Source organism: Rousettus aegyptiacus, unplaced genomic scaffold (genome assembly GCF_014176215.1).
Source record: "Rousettus aegyptiacus isolate mRouAeg1 unplaced genomic scaffold, mRouAeg1.p scaffold_m13_p_10, whole genome shotgun sequence".
NCBI lineage: Eukaryota > Metazoa > Chordata > Mammalia > Chiroptera > Pteropodidae > Rousettus > Rousettus aegyptiacus.
In genome coordinates, this window is record NW_023416285.1 from 87,414,884 (window position 1) to 87,430,706 (window position 15,823).

The 15,823-nt window shown below is 35.1% G+C and overlaps 1 protein-coding gene across 2 annotated transcripts in view; it reads right to left on the reverse strand.

Annotated features, from left to right (window-relative positions):
- Positions 1–15,823, reverse strand: part of PLXDC2 (plexin domain containing 2) — a 355,810-nt gene that overhangs the window by 105,461 nt on the left and 234,526 nt on the right. For both annotated transcript variants that reach the window (XM_016124268.2, XM_016124276.2), the window contains exon 5: positions 4,529–4,651. In XM_016124268.2, coding sequence (XP_015979754.1) covers positions 4,529–4,651 — 123 coding nt within the window. The remainder of the gene's footprint in view (positions 1–4,528; positions 4,652–15,823) is intronic.

A 15,823-nucleotide genomic window follows, 5' to 3' on the forward strand; every position in this document is an offset into this window, starting at 1 on the left:
TCACCAGCATCTCTATGGAAGCAGCCTACATACATGTCTGGCACCCAGTTTTCATGGTACCAGTTGAGGGACAGGCCCCAAGATGGTCTTTGTGATAGACAAAGGAATTTGCATTCATGAGTCCCACAAGACTGCAGCAGACAAAGAATCAATTGCTATTGAGCATAACCTTGAGCACCTGCCATGGATATTTCCCAGGGATCATCAGAGATGGAGCAGGTGAAAAAGCCCATCTCCTATTCTTCCCCTGGAAGAGGTGTGACTGCATGTTTTACAAGCTGCTGCCTGACGGTCAGGCACCTAATTAGAAGTCATCTGGGTACTGACCATTATACTCCCCAGAGCCTGAAGGCGCCGGTGGGCACTTCCCCTACCCTCTCCCTCTTGCTCCAATGAAACCAAGTTGCCACTATCTATCTGGAAGGAGCTCGTCTCCACTTGTAGTACCCCAACTTTTATGGCTGCCTTTGAGGTTTAGGCAGGTAAACCACCTTGCTCTGATAATCAATAGGGCTTGCATTTGTAAGTCACGGATTATAGCAAACACAGAAGTAGTTTTCAGATCGGTGCAGGAGCACCTCCCCATGGCTATACGCCAAGATTCAGTGCAGAGAGAGCAGGCAAAAACGTCCCTCTCCCAGTTTCTCCCTAGAAGGGGTTTGATGGTATACTTTCCCAGCTGTGGCCTGAGGGTCTGGCCACAGATCAGCCTGCAAATAGGTGCTGACTGAAATAGTCCCCCTTAGGACATGGATGGGTCTTGGGACACTCAAGTACTGGGAGCCACCAAGAACAAAGGTGGTGTCCTAGTCAATCACAGAGGTTTGAGAGACAACCAGGAACTTCAGCTGGGGTACTGATGGGATTTGGGTCCTATACAAGACAACAATGACCAGAGTTGAAGACGTAGCTCTTTTACCCAATGCACAGAAACAAACACGGAGTCAAGAAAAATGAAGAAACAATGGAATATGTTTGGAACAAAAGAACAAGACAAAGCTCCAGAAACTGATCTTAATGAAATAGAGGTAAGTGATTTGCCCTAATGAATTTAAAATTAGTTATAAAGATGCTCACTGACATCAGAAGAGCAATGCATGAGCAAAGTGAGAATTTTAGCAAAGAAAGAAAATATGAACAACTACTAAATAGAAATCATAGAGTTGAATTATACAGCAACTGATCTGAAAATTTTAATAGAGGGGTTCAACAGCAGGCTAGATGAAATAGAAGATAGAATCACTGCTCTTGAAGACAGGGCAGTGGAATGCATCAAATCAGGGGGGCAAAGAGAATGAAAAAGAGGAAAAACAGTCTAAGGGACACATAGGGCACCATCAAGTGGACTAATATTCATATTATAAGAATCCCAGAAGGAGAAGAAAGAAAGAGGCAGGCAGCTTATTTAAAGAAATAGTGACTGAAAATTTCTCTAACCCAGAGGAGAAAAATATCGGACATCCAGATCAGGGAAATCCAAAAATACCAAACAAGATGAATCAAAAGAGATTCACATTGAGATGTATTATAATTAATTTATCAGAAGTTAAAGACAAAGAAATAATCCTACAAGCAGGAAGAGAAGCCAATCCGTTACTTATAAGGGAATCCACGTAAGACTGTCAGTAGATTTTTCAGCAGAAATTCTGAAGGTTAGAGGGAGTGGGATGAGATATTTAAAGTGCCAACCAAGAGTACTTGACCAGGCAAAGTCGTCCTTCAGAATTGAAGGAGAGAGAGTTTTCCAGACAAACAAAAGCTGAAGGAGTCTATCACCACTAGAGCAGCCTTATAGGAAATGTTAAAAGGGAGTTCTTCAAACTGAAATAGTAGCATGCTAATTAGTAACAGGCATTATAAGAAACTATAAAACTCAATGATAAAGGTAAATATGTAGTTAAATTGAGAATACTATAATATTGTAATGGTGGTGGGGAAATCACTTATGACTTTAGTGTAAAGGTTAAAAGACAAAAGCATAAAAAACTGTAACTATAATAATTTAATGGATACACTACAAAAAAGTTGTAACTATCAAGTCAAAATCATAAAATGTAGTGGAGGGTGTAAAAATGTAGAGTTTTTATGTGTATCGAGCTTTTGATCATTTGTAAGAATTATACTTTAAAATTTGCTATTCAAATTATTTTTCTAGTAACGGGTTTATTTTTATAACTTTTCTAGTTTTTGTGCATTAATAATCTGTGACTCAGACTTCAGTAGTCCTATAAGCTACCTATAACATTTGTAAGCATCACGACATATTGATTTAATACTTACAGAAATACTATCCTAGAAATTTTCTCAACTGCTACTGTTTCCTTTAGAGAAGTTTTGCTTTGTTAAAATGTTGAATTTCCCATCCTTAATCATTCTTTCAATGATCCTAACCAATCAAAGTTGGAAATATTTCCGTAAGTTATTCTTGTATAAAAGGACTTTGTGAAGAGCCTTATAATATTCAGAAGTGCTTCATTCATTTACTAAAACACAGCAATTGCTCAGCTTTCATTGCTATATTGTAGAAAATCAATATTGCCATTGGTCATTACATAGAAGATATTTCAATGAAGTAAAATACATCAATTCTTAAGTGTTACAACTTCTATGATTCTCAGAGTTAAAATCTCATCTTACATATTTAATTTTTTCATTTACTCATTCATTGAATAATTATGGGAGACTTACTGTGTATGAGTTCCTGTGCCAGGTACGAAAGATAAAATGAATTTTAGAGTCATAGCCTTCATTTCCAAGAATTTATAGTGTCCAGTTGCATTAATTTTTACGAATCAATCAAATAAAGGTAAAATGCAAATGTTAAGAGCTGCCGCATAGTATATGAGACAGTATATGGAGAGAATTATTTAATATGTTTTATGATTTTGATGCTAATAATATAAAAATGTGGTCATCGGAATCCTGTGCTCATGAGTAAATATCCCCAACATCACCTAGCAAGGGATAGAGCTTGGAAAATCATCAACTTTCATCAAATCACTTCCTGTTTACTAAGGTGATTCTGTCTGGTAGGTCATGCAATAAGTTTTAGAAAAGTTTCTGGTTGTGGTTCTACCTCAAATATACTACAACTACTTGTACACCCTTGAGGGAAGGTGAAGTATAACAGCTTTTAAAGTAATAGAGGGAAGTTACTGTAATAATTAACATTCAGTTACTTAATTTTGGAACACACTTTGGTGATATTCAAACTGCCTGAAATGTATTTCTCACAGTGTATGTCTAACTATGTCTAGTTTCCTTTCTCTTTTGCAATTTTGACCTGTAAAATGGCTTCGGCACACTGGTTAGAAGATTGCTTTTAGCAAAGTGATCACGTTTCCCTAAAACTCCTGCACCATTAGATCTATACCACCCACTAGTAAATTTCTTCTTTTATCATTAAGACAGGAGTAGAAATAGCTTTATTCACCTCAAATGCTTCTATTATTTTGTAAGATAAAATTGTCACTTGGACAAATAAATACTATTTTTGTACTATGTAGCACAGAAATTTTTATTTTAAAACTAATTAATTATAATTTATTTTTAATTATAGTTGATATACAATATTATGTTAGCTTGAGGAGTATAAAACAGTGATTCATTTAGATAGCTTATGAAGTGATCATCACAATAAGCTTAATGACCACTTGTCACTGTACGTAGTTATAATGATATTACTGGCTCTATTTCCTATGCTGTACTGTAAATCTCCATGACTTATTTTATAACTGGAAGTTTGTAGTTTTATCTTTAATTAAGTTCCTAAAACAAACTCTCCTTTTCTATTTTCTCTACTAAAGTTAGAGCCGTCAATAAGATGGAGACATGAAAATTCATTTATGTCTCCAAGACCTTAAATTTTTATTAGATTTAAATACATTTAGTGACAAAATCTAGGTTTTCTTTGATTACTTTATATGTCTCCGAAAAGAAATAGTAGGGATAGATTACTGTCAGTATACTTGATAAACCTTAATAGGTTCTATTTCATATTTTAAAGTCAGAAAAACCTGAATTTCTTAAATGTATTTTAATCATCCACTACCGTATATGTTTTAAAGGTGTGTTCATCTTATTGTATATATAGCTCATAAGATTTGAAATTTTACTATGTATGTATTATGCCTCTTCCCTATACTCGAAGATCAGAACTAACAAATTATCCTTATTTAGTTCTTCTAATAGGAAGGACTTTCTGCAAATAGCATCAAATGCATATACTTTGTTTCAGGTATCATTTATAGCAACTCATTTATTATAGTGGCCAATACGTGTTAATAAACACTTATTGAACAAATGAATGAATGAATAAATGAGTAGCATCTAACCATAGACTTTACTCCACATGCTAGCAGTCACAGTATAAATTTGTCATCTTAGAACATTTTCATTAGTTTATAAATCCAGTCCACCAAAAAAAAAAAGAACCCAAAAACTCAGGTTACAAAAATATAAGGATAAATCTCATGATTGATGTTTAAAAGTATACATTCAGTAAAAAAATAGGCTAACTGATACATACCATTATCAAAATATCTGACTGTTGAATTTCTGGATACACTGGGATCAAAATTTGCCATTAAAGGTGCTATGTATTGCGTGGCTGTTAGCATTCGATGAACAACTTCTCCAGTATATATGAAACCTATAATTAGAAAAGTGGAAATATGTTAAGAAAAAGCCCAGATAAAATTTTAATTAAAATACCTCCAACTCAATTGCAGTCATATTTTGAAAATAAGATATCGCAGTAGCTAAAAAAAAAAAGGGAACAAAATTAATGTCTTGATATATTAGCACTTTGCAGACCAGAAAATCAGAAATCTATACTATGGACAACTTTAATTGTAGGAAAAGTGACTATTAATCTGGAAGAGATTATTAGGCTGAAAAGTGAATAATATACCACTATCGATAATTCGAACATTTGATCTGCCATTATTAATCCCTTGTTATTTTAACACTAGCAGAACATGCAGGTCCTTTTAACAAATAAATATATTTTCATGATGTTTAACTGCATTTTCTAAAACTACGATCTCAGTTTGGGACAATTTAGATACTACACATGTATATGTCTATATTTTTATATCTTTCTTCATCACTGAAATGGAGAAAATGCTTTAGACCTTATTTTCAAAGTTGAAAGGAGGATCAACAGCCATGGAAAAACCAGCGCATTTCTCAGATGGCTCAAGTCTTTATAGAAAAGGAGCACTCACTCTATCAAGAGGATAAAGATTAGATGTCGGATGGCAAAACATTGATAATGCCCAATGCCTTTCTACCTAGAGTTATCAGTGCCAGCCTATTCTAGTAGTTGGATGACGAGAGGGAATTTACTATGGAGAACTTGCTCTTGATTTAACTTTCAATAGCTCCTATGTTACAACCCTACCCACTTTCAATTATTCACACTGGGTTTATTCACTTCGTGGATTATCCATGAAAAATTATTAAATCCTATACTGGCTTCTTGCCTCTGATGTCTTTAGGTCTGAGAGTCAGTTCAGGGAATGCTAATTAGTTTTAATATTAATTTAAGAAACTCGCAAGTAAGAACGTGTAAGTAAAATGGGTATACACATGTATACACACACAAATTACAAAAAAAACCCAAAGTAAATTATTTGTGACAATGCAATTGTGATGTTTAGGCAACCATAAGTTAACTAGATCACTTTTCTATTTTCAAGAGGATTAATTTTTAAAAAGCAAGATTTAAAAAAACACAAAATTGTGTAGAATTTAAACTTGTAAAAGTGTTAAAACTTTTGTTATCTCAGTTTACGTTCTAAATAAAGCTTTCATTGGCATACTGTGGTCTTCATTGTTTCAAATTCTCAACTGTAATTTCTAGGTAAGTTATTGGAGGATTAAATCTGTAGTTATTTACCTTGCAATTAATTTGTCTTTTTAGTAGTGTCTTCTTTCCTCGACTTCCTTTTCATTTTTCATCAGGGGCAAATTGAATTCTAGCTATTCACCTTCAAAAATATATTTTAACTAGTAAAATCTTTAGCATGTATTTCAATCATTGATTATGCCTTGTTTCTCTTTTGATGAACAATAACTTTTAAAATAAATTTCCTATGCCTAGAGCAGAATTTTGTACATTCGTAACTTCACAAAGCTCAGTGTACTAAAAGATACTATATAGGTTGATGCAGTCATTGCTTTTATTTGCCTGTAGATTTTCAGAGGCACTCTTAATGCTCAAAGCTCTATATCATCTTTAAAATTATGAAAATTAAGAGTAACTATTTTTCAGGGTCTATGATTTATTTTTTCCTCGTATCTTCACCAATATGCCTTTAAAATTTCACCGCTAAAATGGATACAAAAGTTCTATATGTATGATCTTTTAAGAAAAGCATTAAATTATACTCTGAAAATGTTTTCAGGGGCACTAGCTTTCAATGGTTATTTCTCTATATATTCTTCATATGCTAATAGAAGACACTTTGCTTGATTTAAAAAATAAAGAGGGCAGTAATTCAAGGCTGTAAGATAATTTTAAATCAATACAAATCCATTCTCCAAAAAACTCTAAGAAAAGCAGCAACAATTCCAAGAAAAAGAGTTGCAGAATGCATGACCATAGATGATTTCAGATAATGCTTACTGTTAGTATTTTAAAAGAGTATTTATACTTGTTGCTGAATGTTCCTACATAGATTTGGCAAAGAGATTCTCCACTCCCTACCACCAAGTTTTCAGATCATAGGACTCATTAACTGCTGCTTCCTTTCACCAGGAAAAAATTTTCCAGTTACAATTTCCTAATTATCAAAAGTGAAGCCTCAAATTTTTCCCAGAGAACTGAGTGAAAACATGGAAGAATTTTTTAATAGGGAAAAACTATAATTACAATTACTCTTCTTCTATTACTGTAACATTAAAATAAATTATAATTAGTGTTACAATGAATGCTACCATTGGTGCAACTACTATGAACATGAAACAGCTCTTGTAATCACCAGCGCATCTGCCAATCCTATTAATCTATCATCATTATTATTTCTACCACTGCCCAAGAATAAAGAAAAACAATCTGAGGATGCGAATACACAACTACTCCACAGAACGGGTTTAATTTTGCTAATTTGGAGAATACCTGTTTGTGTTCCTTAGCCATACTGAAATCCAATTCTTTAATATCTTAGGTTAGTTCTTAGTGACCAATAAGTAAAATGCTTGACTGCAGCGATGGGCTCTCCTGAATTCTCCTCACAATCCCAGGTTTTAAAAATATCCTTTCAGCAGCAGTGGTTACTATCCAAGTGGAGAAAAACCTTACGGGCCACTGAGAGCAGGGAAGTATTAAAAAGTATTGAATAAGAACCAGTTATGCAGGTTAATGAGACCTTTAACGCAATAAATCTTTCCTAAATCTTCGATGGCACTCACAGTGATCGATATCCCATTTAGACATTTACCTCTCTGACTTGGGTGTGTCATTGTACAGGGAAAAAAATATATATATATATTTTTTGGGTCTTTCATATTTTGAGGTAATTTGGTTGTATCCTTTTGAAGGGGCTAATCAGAAAACGTCACCTTTGGTCACTACACGCTTTTAGTTTAAATAGCATTCATTTGTCTAGTCATAAGGTTTGTAGAAGAGTAGTTATTATCTAGATAACTTGGTACCCAGAAAGACACCTCCATTTGAAAGATCCAAATAAGAGACGCAAATGTGGTTTGCTTTTGGAATTTCAAATGACAGCGAACACACTGGGCTTCTCTTTTGCCTTTACTAGTAAGCCTAAGGTCAAGTTCTGGGCTCAGCTCTCATTGACGACTTTGCTCTTGAACTTGGAAGGCTCTCGTTGGGCTGCTTTCTGTGGATGGGTCTCTCTCTAGTCACTGGAACAATCTAGTTTTAAATCTGTAAACCTCATCAAGTCCTTTGAGGATGTGATTGCTGTAAGTTCTGACATGACTAGACCATCCTCAGTCATTATATACTTATTAACCATGATTATGTATTTATTAGCCATAAGGACTATTATGATAATAGTGAAATTAACCAATATCTATGCAGGTCTTTACCAATTACATTATTCTCATGTATTATCTTCACCGTACCCTTACAATACTTTGAAAGAATGGTATTATTATTTTCATTTATTAAATGAACCATGTAATAAGGCTGGGTAATTTGTTCAAAGCCACGTGGCTAGAATTGCTCTTCTGATTCTAAGCTTTAGGAATCCCCCATAATATATTTTAGAATTCACTGTTATGTGAATTCTCCTTCACTGGATTTCATACTTAAACAAGTAGTTTGAGAAATAAAAGATCTATTCTTTGTGTGAAAATTCTAACATCTATACCTTTGACCAAAGTTGTAGTCACTTCGAATCTCGCTACTTTTATTGTATTATTTCAGCCTCTTTATTTTAATAAGAAAATTATTTAAATAGTTTAAATTAGATTCCTTTATTACAATCCACCAAATGACTCTTTCATTGGTAGGTGGATGACACATGAGACACATGATTAGAGATTTTATTTAAAGGTAGAATCAAATGACTTCCCAGCTGTGTGACTAAGTTACTTGATCTCCCTGTGCCTCAGTTCCCTAATCTGTCAAATGGAGCAGAAATGGTATCGATATCATTGGGTTGTTGTGATGATTGAATGATTTAATACATGAAAAGCACTTGAAAACACTGTTTAAAATTAAAATGTGCAGGAAACAACCAATCCATTGAACTCTCTCACTTTTAGCCCCTGAAGTCTTTTCTGCCTAATGCATACTAGTTGATTAGATTTGCATTAAGATGTCAATATGACTTCCAAATCGTGTTTCAGACCCAAAAGGTATACTCTGTTTCTCTGCATTATTCCAGTTTGGGTTAAGGCGTACCATCGACTCGAACTATAAGACAACAGATAATAAAAAGCTCTACATTTGATATACCTTTCCTTACATTCCAATGACATAAACGCCTTGTAAAAATATTAAGTTCCTATCGGTTACAAATGGTTGTTTTATTTAATTGAAAGTGTCACAGTAATAAAAGAAGCATGAAGAGGCTCTAATTGCCTGTGAAACATTCTGTGAAAATTTAATGTGTAAAGGCTATAAAATATTCTATCTTATCATCTTTCGGTTGATATTTTTGACTGCGGAGGAAAGGTTGGAGCAGGCGGTTATGCCTGTAGGGCACAGAACATTTGCAGTGAAATGCTGCTTTCAGAGGACAAATGACAATGGTGTAAGTGCTACTGGTGCCACCGTCATGACATGTGAACTACGATCCCTATGGATTAATCAAATAGACCTGAAATGGATGGCCTTTTATCAATAAAAATTTAGAGAAAGATGTCTCATGTGGATCCTTCATTAACCTTACATATGATCTGTTCCATTGCTATCCATGAAGAATTGAGTTATTTCACTGAGTGCTGTTTTTGGTTACTGTTTTTATCAATGGCTCGGTATTCGTATTGGACAACTTGCTTGAAACAAACCAATGAAGTCTGAGCATAATTCAACTGACGTTTTGCACAAATGCCATTTTATGAATCAGAATACATTCTCACATGCTATAGGCTACCCACTTCCAGACAAATACTTGTTTGTAATTCAGTCGGCCTTTTAAACAAAGCCATATGTGGCAGCAATTGCTAACTTGAAAATTAAAAGTTGTGGTAAGTTATCTGGTAACGTAACTGTCTGCCAGCTGCAAATACGCAATAACAGGTTTCACATAACGGGCTTCCTCTGGATAAAATCATTGCTAGTAGACCACACAGTTCACTGTGAGGATATTGGTTTGTACATACAACCTAGACGGTTAAAGGAAAAAAAGAATTTCTGAAGTCCATGTGCGCTCACTAACCACTGGCTTCTAGGAGGCAACTATAATATTGTCAATTGCCGAATATTTTCCCTTTACAATTCCAACCAGCTATCAAGGTAAAACATGTCAATATATTTTATATAATGAATAACTGTAAACATACACATTTACATCTTGTTTCTCAAACAAATCAATGCAACTTGTTCTTAGTGCATGTTAATTCCTAGTGGTCACTATTGACAGCTCCCTTCCTCCCTCCTTTCTAAATGTTTCTGACTAACTAGGATTTCCAGAGATGGTTCCGGTCAGTAAATGGTGTCCCTGGAATTGTGTAATGCAAGAACTCCATGGCTTTTCATGGAGGCATTGGACTGCTCCTTTGTACTGGAAAATCAAGTTCATTTCCTTTATTCAGAGAGATCCTGGTAATATTTCAAAAGCCTTACTCCTACATGGAGGAACAGGGCAGGCCACTTTAAATTACTTCTGCTCCTACACTGAGGATTCAGGGATCCTGCTGTCAAATGCTGGACTCACGCATGACAGCCAAATGACAGCTGTGAGCTAGTCCCAGTACCTGCGGTCTTGGTTTTTGGGTATGGTGCCCATGTTTGCAAAATCTCTATTTTAAATTCCACCTAATAGCTTGGAGCCTGCTGCTTGTGGGCAGTCTTTCTAGAAGGCAACTACTTGGCTTCCTGAGCTATGGATATCGGCTTGACCTGGAGTTTCCGCTCATTTACCTGGACCTAAATAATCCCTTTGGGAAACTACCTCGGACAGCGCTAGACTGTCAGCTGGTCTTCCGCCCAGGCTCTCTAGAGTTGGGAACTCATGCATTGCTGCCTTTCACTCCATCGCCCGGGACCCCTGTCTACCACGCGGAGCAATGAAAACTGCCACTTCCTTATTTAAGGACTTCAAAACTGTCACTGAAATCCCTTTGTTAAATGTTCAGAAACAACCTTGGAAAGAAGTTGGCCGAATGTAAAGAGAGGCCATCTTCAGGTGGCCTCTTCGTCATCGGACCTTCCTGTTCTTATTGACCAATCTGGAGGGCTGCATATCTTACTTTTAAAACCAGGCAAATTTAAAGTAAAAATATTATTTAGCAGGAGAATACCTCATTTGAGTTTTTGCCCAGAAGTGTAGTTTACCCAGTTTCTAGATAATAAAATAAATTTTACCCTACATTTTTGAAATTATAACTATACTTTCCCAACTCCATTCCTTATTTTCCATCACTGTTTAGATATTCCTAGAAGAGAGCGAAATCTCATCTCTAAGTTTTATCAGAATCTACCCGAGCCGGGTCATGAAATGTCGTGAATGTACTGACAATCTCTTCATTGTCCTTCCCTTTTCAATGCAAGAGAAATACCATTCATCCAGACAGGAAAGAAGCTAAAAGGGAGTAGAAGAGATTAGCTTTCTCAAAGACAGCCGTCTGCATTGCACCACCAGCTGACAGTCAATGGCTTGTTCCTTCCTCTTTTCTCCAGAGTAACTAAAATAACCCAATTGTTGCCTCAAATGGTTTGCGTTTTAATGACTTAGCGTTTCACTTGTAGATCCAATCTAGCATCATATCACACTATTTAGATAGATAGATAGATAAGATGTAAACAGGGCGTAACTATAACGTATGCATATATAATGCACATGTCATAAATATACATATATATACACACAATATGCATATAATATACATATACACATGCATTTCTGTCCACGCGGAGTTAGTGTCGTGGAAAGACCTATGTTTGAGTTCTTCACCTTTTACGAGCTGTAGGATTTCATGTCATCACTTACTCTCACTGTGTTGCAATTTCTTCTGTAAAAAGCTAGGCTAAAATTAACCCCTGTTAAAACAAATTGTTGTGTGCATTAATCAGTGAAGAAGGACCACACAAACATAGCTGCGATTCCACACTCGGCATATAAATATTGAGCATCTGCATGTGGCTGTGGCATCCTTTGAAAATCAGAGCTCTGTAGAGGCTCCCTCGGCAGCTGCACTGATTCTCTCTGCCCTTGGTCTCTGCCATCCTGTGGCAGGGCTCAAATTTCTCTGATACTTCCCATCTCCCTGACACACGTGCCTTTTACAATGTCAGAGTTGTGATCCTAACTACATTTTTCTCAGACATTTTAGCAGTATGGTCTCCTAAGGTGGTGTGTTCAGTGAGAGGGACGAAATCGCCATCACAAAAAGGCGTCGACCCGAATGTATATGCGTATTACACTGTGCACTTTATACTTTCAATATGTCCTACAATTTGAACACTCAAAGCATTAGATGCTGAAAGAAAAATTCACTCTATTTAAGACAAGAAATTTATATATTTAGCTTCGTTTTTATATACATATCTATGTGTGTTGTGTATGTATGTGAGAGAGAACCACAAATCTTACAGTCCCCAGACTGTGCGAATCAATACAAAATGCATATTGAGCATCTTAAAGTCTGAAGCACAATAAAATTCAGCGTACATCCTCTGAGAGTATTACAGGCATGGGTTTTACCCATTTTACTGACATGCATTCACGGAGCCATCAATATTTTGGTTAATGCCACCTAGACTGAACTTTTAAAAAAATGCGTTTTCACAGACATGTTTTCTTACCTAACATTCAGCAACTCTGCTTTAGAACAATGTAATTACTGAGACCAGTGAGAGACTGAAAGCCTGAAGACCTTCTCTCCACATCCATGTCTTACATTTCTCTCCCAACCCTCTCTCTCACACTAAATAAACTAATAATAATGATAATAAATACACAAACAAAAAATCAAGTTTATTTAGGGTCACTTCTTCCTAGTGTTGACTCAGGGGAGGATTTATTAGAATACATATTCTTCCAGCACTGTTACTACAGAGCATTACTTATATTTATTCTGGATAATCAGGACTGAAAAGAGTGGCATTTGGGTAGCGTTACCAATTCAGCTCACAAATTAGATCTTAATTCCATTGTTAGAGAGTCTACTTCCTATAATCCTACCATGATCATATTTGTGAAAAAATCTGAATGAATATATTTATATTTTGATCGAGATACTGACAAAGCATTTTTCCTTGACATTGGGGGATTTGCAAGTACTATTTAGATTCTAAAATTCTTAAATCCACATTGAAACGTTCGCACACATTCAAATATGGATATTTTGTGATGTTTAACCAATTTCAATTTGTTCATATAGGTATTTTAATGATTTTAAAAATGTCTTAATAAAAGATAAAATTAATATGCATAGACTATGTTCTTATGCATATATGAATAAGTAATGAGCAACCCAATGTATCAGTTCATCTACTATCCAGACTAAAAAACATATAATAAAGCACAAATGACCTTTAAAATGCACTGTGTCTCCCTCATGAGAGCTAACCACCATCACAAATTTTTAATCATTTTTTTCCTTTCTTATCTTTATAGTTTTTACATTCTATGTTTGCATCCCTAAAGATGATGAGCTTTGCATATGTTTAAGACTTTAAAAACAATTGCATTTTAAGTATTTTTCTAAAAGTTTTTATTTCTGTTTAAATCTACATTCCTGAATAATCTCTGTTGTGCAAGTAACTGTTTCACTCATTTCTCACTTTTGTATCATATTCCGCTATATAAGTTACCACAGTTTATCCATTAGACTCTTGAGGACTTTTGTATTGTCTCAATTTTTTGCTGTTACAAGTGGTGCTAACATTAAACAGTCTACATACGACCTGGCTTATATATTCAACATTTTCTAATATCGACTTAATCAGAAGTCTAATTTTCATAAGTCTATGTGACCCCTGACCCCTCCATATAGTCTCTATTCTGATTAGTTTATTTATCCCTGGTGTGGATGCCACAATGTTTAATTACTATGTATTCGCATGTGGCAAATCAAGAGTCCATAAACTATATGTCTTCTTTATGAATCAGTGACTGCTCCTGGTCCTTTGCTCTTTCATATGAACTTTGGAAATGATTTGTCCAGATATGCATACATGCACATGCAAAAATAAAATAGTCATGTTAGATTTTGACTGAAATTGTACTAAAATTATGTCCGTTTAGGAGGAATTGACTCCTTTTGATTTTGGGTCTCTCTACCCATAAACATGGTATAGAACTTTCTTTATTTACATATTCTTAGATATCTTTCAGTATTTTAAAATTAATTTTCTCAAAAATGTTTTTCATTTTTAGATTTATTCCAATTTACCTAGTCTTTTGAAACTATTAATGTTGAAAACTTTACTTTAAATTATATTTTCCTGCAGTTTGTGGTGGCATTTAGAAATGCAGTGGATTTTGTACATTGATTTTATATTCAGCAGTCCTGCTCAACTCCGAAACTAATTCTAATAATCCGTACATTTTGGAGGGCTTTTATATATTGATAATCATATTATTTGTAAATAGTGTGGATTTTTTTTAAATCATTATATCTTTTATTTTTTCTGCTGGCTATATAAAAATATTGTTTTAATGAAAAAAATAATAAACTCAGATATACATTTTAAATATATATATCATTTGGATATATATTTTAAAAGTTTTAGATATTTTAAAATGTCTAAATGATACATTGAAGTTTGTAGAACATGAAAGATACACAATTCAGAATGTAACTATAAAATAACTAAAACAAAGACATTTTATAAGATTGAAAAAATATTTTGCAAGATATTTAGATGGTCTATCATCAGTAAAGAATGATAATTCTGCTTATTTCTTTCTATTTTTTCTTACTTCTAGGAAATTCATACATACCTTAGGGAGAAATAGATAAATTTTCCTCAAGCCATCAACTTGTATATATCTGAACATTTTTTCTCTTGCTACTTCATTAGAGATGTTATTTTTCCATATCCTTTGCACTATTTTTACTTCAATTAAACCTTAACATCTCATTATCCAACCAACGTAAAGCAGTAGGAAATGTTATTTACAAAAGTGGCTCAATTTACTTCTCAATTTACTGTGCCTTTGACCAGAACAATACATACTGGGAAGGGTGCACAGCAAACAAAAGGCAAGCAACAGAACCCCAACTCTGGGACAACGCTAGAGAGAGAATGAAGAACACTCCACCCCTGTTAGATTAACTGCTCTCATGCATAGAAAAAACCTTTCCAAGTGCAGCTGCAACATTTTATTGCCTCCTATGGAAATAAAAAGAGATTTTTAGATTTATTTTTTCAACACTTTTACATTTATTTCTGTCAAAAGGCTGGGAACATGCTATCATCTTCTTAGGTGGAAAGGGGGCCCTTCTCCGGGGGACGGTGGGGAAGCATGCGAGCCAGGCAGAGATTGATAACCTGCTTTTCTAATAGGTTAGCTTTTGTAGAAGAGCAGCAAGAGCCCATATCTCAAGTGCACTTTTGTGGAACTGGTTCAGACTAATCATAATTAAAGGAACAATTAAAAAAAAATTTTTTTTAATCTCACTTTATGTCTGCGAAGGCAGAGAATGAAAAGGGTCACCATGCGGGAGGATTTCCTTCCCTGGACAGTCATCTGCGACTCCTGTTTAACGTGTCAGTGGAGCAGCCCAGGTGGCTGCAGGCAGAGGCTGGCCTTGGTGACATAACAGCACAGTTCATACAGGTGCCCAAAGCTCAATGAAACCAGGGCCAGCTTATAGTCAACCAGACGCCAGTGCTAAATTAATACTCCTTTAAATACAAATTAATCATGCTTTAACTTTCCCACAGGTGTGGGATGCGGGAGGCACGGGGAGACGGAGACACAATTTATTGGAGTCCAACAGTTCCTTTTTCATACATTGCCATCATCAGAAGCCCTGATCAGGTGTTTAATGACCATTAGCTCTCTCCTTCCCGTTTAAATGAAAACACTGATGGGTATTATACACTGTGGTATGCATGGTATAGAATCGTTACCATGTTTTTTACGTGTTACTGAGGAAGATGATCATCCTTAAGCTGAAGGAATGGTTCTCCACAGTCATCACCAATGAGGGGCTGAAATCACCCCAA